At 44.7% G+C, this 9180-nt stretch overlaps 1 protein-coding gene across 1 annotated transcript in view; it reads right to left on the bottom strand.

Annotated features, from left to right (window-relative positions):
* The window catches only part of T265_04328 (hypothetical protein), a gene marked incomplete at both ends in the record, with an annotated part of 57569 nt that overhangs the window by 39817 nt on the left and 8572 nt on the right, over window positions 1–9180 (bottom strand). Inside the window, 2 exons of the mRNA XM_009169037.1 lie at window positions 5404–5502; window positions 7654–7731. Coding sequence (XP_009167301.1) covers window positions 5404–5502; window positions 7654–7731 — 177 coding nt within the window. The remainder of the gene's footprint in view (window positions 1–5403; window positions 5503–7653; window positions 7732–9180) is intronic.

Raw genomic sequence — 9180 nt, 5'->3', positions numbered from 1 at the left:
TTGTGTCGATTCTTTCTGCCCCCTCAAACATTCGTCAAAAGAAAAAGAAATGCCCGTTTAACTTCGACTGCATTCGCTTCGAAATTTATTGATTTAGGAATATCCTGGATGAGTGGTTTACTTTTGATAGATAGCACACTTAAATGAGTGTTAAGCTTGCAGGTCCGCGAGTGCATGAGTCAATCGACGAGACCTGTTTCAAATGACAAGCTAAATTGACTTCAGCCTGTGTAGATTAGTGTTGTAAACTGTGGGTTGGATCTCCGTGAAACGACGGGACTGACTGTTCACTCCCCGCGCTACCGTTTTCGAATGTTATGGGGCCCTGCTGAAGTCCGTCCGCACTGTTACCGGTCACGTTACATGACGAGAAGATTGAGACTAGTCCAGCAGGTAGTCAACAAGTCCGTTTGACTGTGGATGGAATTCCCATCCACGTATCGACCGCCATTGACGCCCTTGCAACATTGAGTGCCGTATTTTTATTGGATATCGAATGCCTGGGTCCGGCTTCTCACTGTGACGCACATTCGTCCGGCCGTTGCTGACATTCTCCACTGTTTAACTCCTGTACGGAATCTCATCACAATGCACACTGGTGTTTTTTCTATTTATGGTTTGCTACACACGGCTGCATTAGTTCCCTCTCGATAGGCCAAATTTCCCGCAAACAATGGAATTTTTCTTTTTGTGATGAACCGCTCACTTGACAATCGTTCCATCACACGTGTACTTTGTTTTTCACCTTCGGTTTGTGTACACAAGGCGGAAAATGGGACGATCCATGGAACACCAAAGTAATCTGACTCCTAATCACCGTATATTAGTTACACAAGGTTGAATGCTGAGCGCAGATAACGCTTGGAAAATGGTGGTGGGTTACTGTCTTGCGGTGCACTGGCAGCATCTGAAATCCCTCACTGACTGCTTCCGCAGGTCACAACGCAGAGTATCTAACGGTAACGTCTTCAAGACTTTCACAACAGGCCAATGAATATAACTCCAAAATTTGCAGAGTAATAAGGATAACATACAGCACTGACCAGTATGACAAAGGAGGCCAGAAGTTGTTTAAACTGGTGCGGAACCAATATATTAAGTTATCAATTATCCGCAGCTGTTCGGATGCCTTAAGGACTAAAAAATGACCTGGATCTACCTGCAAAGCCGCGGTGGCTCAACTATGATTTGTCTTGGGATCCTCACAAGGAAACCCGACAACCCAGCATCCCTACATCCAATTGCGTCATGACACAATTTAGAATGTACGGAAATGTTGAACGCACGTGCAGTTAGTTTCATCCGGTGAGCGGTGGTAACCATAAAAGGCTACCATGACCAACCTAAAATTGCTCATCTCTCCAATGGGAGGTGAGGATAGGCGATAACCCACGGGATACCTACGTTTCCTGAATGTCTGCTCTTATAACCTGTGCCACCTCTGTCCAACAGTGTGCAGCACCAAATTACTCCAGTTTCCAACAAAACAAAAAGAGAATGTGAAATAAGTGAGTTGTTATATTATTGAAAATCACCTAGTTATCTGGTTAAGAGCATATCTGAGACCGTCAGAAAGTAAGTCATGTACAAATCATTGGGAACAGTAGCTAGCGTATTTGACCGTTAGTGCCAGGATCTCATCGTATACCTCTCGAGTGTCCAGGTGTGGTGGAGGGTGACGGTTCAACTCCAGCAGTTTTCGTGCTTTTGTTAGCCAGACACCCGCTTCCTTGTATTCCCACCGACTGATGCAACACTTCGCGAGGTACAACTGATTGGCTGCATAGTGATCTGGTTTGAGGCGTTCCGCCTGGAAAAAACGGATAGGGTGGAGGTTCAACACTAAAAACATTATGTTCTATTCATGGTCAACAGCAAGGCCAACGACTCTTTCTGTACCAGTATAAGGTGAACATAAGGGAACAAAGATATGGAGGAAGAAATGGTGTTATGCTACTGGTTTATCTGTGATCTGTAAGCGACATCCCACGGCATATCGGAAACGCTGTGTGCTGAGTTAACGTTCGCAGTGAGCGTGGATGGTTGTATATTGACGTTTGTTTGAAGGTTGTCTTATCATTCAATGCTGTCTTCTCGCTACGCTGCAGACTCAATCAATTTCATAAGGTAGGAAAACCGGTGTTTTTTTTAAAAAAACACTTTAGGTTACAGTTAACGTTCGCAGTGAGCGTGGATGGTTGTACATTGACGTTTGTTTGAAGGTTGTCTTATCATTCAATGCTGTCTTCTCGCTACGCTGCAGACTCAATCAATTTCATAAGGTAGGAAGACCGGTGTTTTTTTTTAAAAAAAACACCTGTTTTAGGTTACAAGATAGGGAACAACAGATCCATAGTTTACCATCGAATGATCAACCAACTAAACTTTAAAAAACATTTCGCGGACAAATTTGCTGCATAGAAGTGATGGATGTTGTGAGAAGGTATTAGTTGCTTGTCAATACGGAATGCTGTTGACAAAGGAGTCCTCGTAAGGTTGGGAGACTACTGGTCCCATCACAAGGAAATACGATTACATGACCACAATGGTTATCGACATATTCTATCAGTAGTAAGTCTAACATTCGAGTCCTAGATTTCACCATGGACTCGATTTCCTGCTTGGATGAAGTTAGCCATGGATTGTGTGGGGTCGAGAGTGAACAAATGGATGATGCAATATAGTTTGTAGAGCCGGAAGTAGCCAGGCCACATCCAATCGCAGCCATAAAACGCCATACAATGTGCCTGAGATCTTAAAAGCGCAGCTATAAGTAGTACAGTTCAGTCCAGCTCGCATTACTACCTGATGTGTACAGTAGCTTAATATGGGACATATGGAACTACCGACGACATTTAGACTTCAGGGAGTTAGGGAGTCTAATAATGAACGGGAAGGGGATCAGTGGACGGTATGCATATTTTATAGGACCAGTACGGAGCTTGCTACAATACTGCAGAGAAACAACGAAGAGTTTATTTCGACTGTAAGTCAGTTTGACGAAATTCCCTAAACAGATAGTCCATCGAATGAAGGATTGCCAAAATCAAGTGAAGAGTATCTGATCTCAACGCAGATGGAGGGCTCTTGGTCAGGCTATTTCGCAAAACCGCACTTCCCGAATCTAAGCACTAAAATACAAAAGCGTGGCTGTGCGAGGCTATTCGTCTTTCCATCATGTCCGAATTTGATTGATTTTCTTGATGACGTGCTGCACATCGAAAGTACGGTTTACGGACCTTGGGTTTCTCAGTCTGCTCTCCAAAAGTTATCTCAAATCACGTGCTGTTTCAGTCCGTGATTGATTTTTGGTAGGGGTAACTGTGGTGGTCCTTCCAGTTTTCAACTTCTGTTGAGTTGGAAGCAATGGTCAATAATAATAGATACGATTCCTTCGTTCGGCAGAGATCGAAATCTAATCCTAATTAAAAATGGAAGCACATTTTCATTAAACGAAGACCATATAGAGTCACTCAGCTGTACTAAAGTTAGGGAAAACTACCTGGTAAAGACATTGTTTGAACCTCATACTGAACCTTAGTTCGGGCCAAGGGCCACCTTCCGAGGCACATCTACACCAAAATCCCCTCAGTAGCTATCAGAATCCTCGTCCGTCCTGTTTGATTAATGTACACTCACGTGTCCGCATGTTTATGAAATGCCACTTGAAAGTCCAGTAGATGCTAGCAAAGTACATTCGTTTGCATACCAATTTGGTTTTCACGGGAGAAAAAACTGTCTCTTTTATTAATATTCAGCAACCTTATGAGCAGTGTGTCACGTCTATTTACTGAACGTTTTTTCAACTACGCAAACCAATCACTTGTTTTGTGTGAAGCTTAACGATGAAATAGCGACAAGCTTGGCCACTGGTTATGTTCGGTATCCTATGGCCTAGCTTGAAGTTAGCATCCCAGGTTGTGCACGTAATTCTTGCTCTGTTCAATGAGCTGGACACTTCCGCCGTGGACGTTTGGTCATCAACTGAGGTGAGACCATCGAAGTATCGTAGGCTAGTGGTAGGCCGCGCTACGCATTAATGTCATCGTGATTCGTAACGAAACGTCAGCGAAAGAATTCCCGGGGCGAGATGGCGCAGTGGTTAGAGGTCGTAGGCTAGTGGTAGGCCGCGCTACGCACTAATGTCATCGTGATTCGTAACGAAACGTTAGCAAAAGAATTCCCGGGACGAGATGGCGCAGCAGTTACAGGGCGAATTCACTGACCGGTCCGTGGTTCGAACCCGACCTCTGCCTCTGGACTTCCGTCTAGGCTTGGGCAACCTGGCAGTATCCCAGCCCTCGTGTTTCCTTCTGGTGGCATGGCAGTTAGACAACGAAAGGGTGCTACAGCTGGACGAAACGAATTCCACAGGTTATATATATATGTATAAAGTGCACTACTTTGTTCCCGTTAGATGGGCAAACAGCGACTGCTCGAATATCGGAAGAACTCTGAGCTTCAGTATGTTGCAACTCAGATGCAGTATGGACTGCAACATTCACAGGGTTGCATTATGCGAAGTGGCATAAACCGTTGCTCATATACAATTAGGTTCTCCCGGTTTTCACACTCGCTTTGTATTGGTTTAGGAGAGCAATTTTTAAAACAGATTCATCAGACCGCACAAGATAGCAGACCCCACATAATTTACTCATGCCGTTTGTGCCTTCCAATGTCGCGACCAAATCAAGCCAGATATGGTGATAAATTTGATGCCTTTGCGCCGGTATCTCACTAACTTGAACTGTTCTGTATAGTCTTTTGGTATTTCTTCAGTAGGTAAGATCCAAGTTATGGGATACTTCAGTGCAGGGAAGAATGCAATGAAATCCACCCAGAAAGAAATGGTACGATGCGTTTAAAAAACCCATTACTAACCACCCGAAACAAAGACTACTTATATTCGTACGAATGTCAAGCGGAACTATCGTGTTACCATAGGGGACTAGGAAACGAATATTCTGCAGAAGGCTTAACAGTCATTGGGTTCAATTACCTCAAAGGGAACCAGCGACTTTCGATTGTCAGAAGTTAGGTGCAAAAAATGACAGGCATGTGTGTGGAGTCTAGATAAGACATGCAGTTCCCACACAATGGGGTGTATTGCGATACACAAGAAAACCGATACCTGATAGTTACAGGTGACACTGGAGTACCCGGGTTTTCTAAGAAGCCACACCTCTGAGATCCAGCCAAGTCATCAAATCGAAGGGGTGTTCCAGATGGACTAGAATTCTATTGAAACCGAAAAACAAAATTTCATCAGGGCTCTAAAAGCACCTGAGCAAAATCAAGCGAAGCCTGCAACTACTCAGGATTGGATTGGAACCCCATATGCACGTAGGAAAGATGTCGATTAAAAAAGTGCGAATAGCTGGGAATCGCTAATTGTCAACTTACTTCCTGAAGACTGTCTGTTGCTTCTTCGAGTGTTGCGGTTGGTGGAGTGGCAAACAACCTGGCTGAAAACTGTCGCTCTACCCAGGACAGATTGTAGACCTGCAAAAGGAACATGTCATGGTCTCCATGTGAGAAACAGTCATATCGGAGGACGGTGACTGAAATTATTCAAAATCATCTCTGCAGAGAATAGGTGGTTGCTTACTGAGTTGAATATTGTGTACACGAGATGGCTCAGTGGTTAGGGCGTGAACTTACTGACCGGAAGGTCGCGGTTCGAACCCGATCTCCGCCTCTCGACTTCCCCCGTCTAGGCTCGGACTACCTGGAAGTATCCCAGACCTCGTGCTTTCTTTTGGTGGCATGGTAACTACGCACCGGACGACTGTGTACAGTGAAACTCACCCAAGGAGGAGAAGCAATTTTCGCGAAAGGGGTTTCACGGAGACTTGAGCAACTCCTCCTCATTATCATCAACATCGACAGCATGACATCAGTGTTCAACACCGATGCTTCGCTGCCATACAGGTTGTACGTGGGGTGGGATACTACCAGGGCACCCACACCTAGCCAGGAGGACGATTAGGGTCCTCAACCAAAGCCTTTGGCTCAGAAGCTTGACCACAAGGCAGCGGTGTTTGGCGAGAAATGCAAATGCACTACCAGTTAAACGGAGCAAGCCCCCACATGTTCCAACCCCTATCTTGGAGGACCAGGAGACTGTGTTCGTCAGACCTCTAGCCATTGACTAACCTGGTGTGAGACTCTGTGAGTGTTACGGGGACACCCGCCAGTATAGCTCAATGGGTTGATGAGGTGTGCAGACCGTTTCACCACGGCATTGTCCAGTCTCTTCGTGACGTAAGAAACTACCCAATATTTGGGAGGGGGCGGGTGTTTTCTATCCTTAAGTTTAAACGGAACTGGTTTACGTCTTTGTTTCCGAAACAAGGAATGTGCAGGTGGTGAGGTAGGATGTCGGTAGCCAATTTGAAGCTAGCCATCAGTGGACCACACCCAGGTCGTAAAGAGGATGGTCCAGTCTTATCAACTCGGGCTATTTGAACGGTTTTCACACGGACTATGTTGTTGATGACACCCTGTGTTGCAAGCAGACGCATGCTTTCCGTATACCTGACCGTCTAGAATTTTCGAGTACCATCAGCTTTATTCAAAATAGTGTCTGAATTATCAGCAATATCATTTATCCGTTCTTGGATCTTCATGGGACATGATCAGGTCAAGTTACGAAACCGTGTAGAAGCAGCGGTCACCAACTGTTTGTTTTGGCTTTGGCGAGTTCATGGGTTCCCAATGGTAAGAGTTTCCACCCTACAATAGTAACAACGGCAAATTAAGTGCACAGTGCTTCAAGCCACTATGGTCCAAGCCGTTAGTCAACAATAGCACTTAAATCTATGGGAAGCCGTACACCTTAATGTCCGCACGTTCCGACAAGCTGGACAATAGTTAGCTTAGACTCAGTCCATGGGTTTGGTGTCTGTTGCCTGCCAGGAGTCCACTTGTACGATCCCAGCTCCGTCAAACAACTGGACTTTACGTCAAGCAATGCTTACGCTCAACAGCCTGACTCAGCAGCTCGTGTTGGAATGACTTCCACTGGGGTCCCGATGATCGACTAACTAACACTGGGAGTGCTGGGTGACAGAAGTTTGGCTGCATTTGATAGAGCGTTTGGACCCCCTAGCACCGAGCAGCATCCTCATATGAGGAACCTAATCTGATTCACGAAAACACTCATTTGCAAGACAGCTTGGTTACAACGGAAACTCAGTTAAGTCTCAGATGAATCTCCTGTTTATAGTATTCATCAACTTGGACAATTTTCGAGATATTTCAATATACTGATTAGACAGATTACGGCCGTTGAAAAGTTTGCAGTGACCTAACGAGTGGCGCTCTGTCTCCCGCATACAGACACACGGTAATTTAACTAACTTAAAGAAAACGCCACACGACGGATAACAGGAAATTAAGTGCCTAAGATTTGAATCAGGGATATTTTAGGAGCGGAGTGAAAACCTCACGCAATGTATTTTTGTGGGAAAAATTAATGCGTATAGCTCAACTAGCTGTGTAGGCTGGGCTGAAGTAACAATTCGACAAATCAAAGCAAAACTAAGGGTGGATATGAAGACAAAATTATCGATCGCCTGTGCGATATCACGAACTGAAGGAAGTGAGTATGGGGGTAGGGATAACTAGCCAGGGAAGAGATAAAAGACCCACTTGATAACACCATCGTCCCTTCAGGTAGTGAGTTTCGGGATCTTCCGGATTCAGTTCAATGGCCTTGTCCACTAAGTCCTATAAAAAATAAGGCCAAGTAAATTTTCCAGTAAAAGTGGAACATTCGGGGTTGATTCGCATTATCTTCAGGGCTTGAATTGATTAAGGAAGTAAAACTAAAATATCAAACGCGAATAGCATCCTTTATTTGGGAGATATAATCTTTGGAAAGAAAGCCTGATGCATAGGAATTGAGCGATGTAATCCCACTGTGGTACCCTTTTGCCATACACCTGCTACGCATATCGGAAGAGGCATGAAGACTGAGATACTGCCAAAAGCAGTCGAAAGGCTAAAGGTAGGCTGAAAAAGGGACACAGTAGGTACACCATTATTTTTTTATACACATGAGACCTTTCGCACTTCTCAAAACTGGAGAGAGTATGTCTAAGTCTAGGTAGCTATTGAACGTATCTGTTGAAAGTACATGAACGGGACCGTGGGAACATCAAACAAAATCCCACTGGGGTGTAAAATGTCACTATGACTAACACAAGTTAAGGTGACATTCCGGTCGGAGTATGACCCCACGAGTTGTGCGCAGATATGGATTCGATTCGAACCCATGATAATCACGGGGAAATGTTTAGGGAAGGACTCAATTTCAACATAGGCGTCAGCCACGTTCAGTAATCACATGAAAGTATCCTTCGCTGGAACTAGACGGTGATGAAAATTTGAACGCAATCCACCTACAGGATAAATGCAAATGGAAGTGGAATAAGCAAGAGTACGGCCTGCGAAGTACGGACAGCGCAATGTCTTACCCAAAAGGACTATTGGAAGAGTTTTCACTGGAAGAGGCATCTGCTGTTCTGTGGAACTTAGAGGGCAATTTTGACGAAAACAACTAAGTTAGGTAGTACACTTACAGGTGGTGAGCAGCAAAAGTTAACTACTATCGGCAGATAAAATGTGGGTGTGGTTTTTGAATACGGTAACACATCCAAACACACCGACTATTTTATAAAACCGCGGTTAAAGTACCACAACATTCATTTGTTGTGTTGGACCAGTGGATAGCCATGGTGAAATTAACGTATGGAATAGCCATAGCTTTCATATTATCGAGGAACTACGGGCGAAAAATCAAACGGAAAAACAGGAAGTAGATGAATGACCTGGCGGACACGATATCCAAACAGCATGCTTCAATAGTCAGGAGTAATCGACAGTTTACTTACTACTAACTCAGTTCTGAGCCCAACACTTTTTGACCGTAACACGTCGCACCCCCAAAGTGTTTGACGTGATGGTCCTACGGGTTTGTGCAATGGATGACCGAAGTCTGCACGTATTTGGTAGTTGTGCGAATGTAGGTAGGCACATGTCAAGTTCTAAGACCCCATGTCGAGAGCGGAAGTGAAACGTAAAAGACAATGGGTAGCCGTAATTGTGCGCATCACAGGAGTCAACTAGCTTATGCGATTGAACGCCTCTACATCGAACATACGACAATGGTAACCG

Source organism: Opisthorchis viverrini (assembly GCF_000715545.1).
Source record: "Opisthorchis viverrini unplaced genomic scaffold opera_v5_70, whole genome shotgun sequence".
Classification (NCBI taxonomy): domain Eukaryota; kingdom Metazoa; phylum Platyhelminthes; class Trematoda; order Opisthorchiida; family Opisthorchiidae; genus Opisthorchis; species Opisthorchis viverrini.
This window is presented reverse-complemented; position numbering and strand designations above follow the sequence as displayed.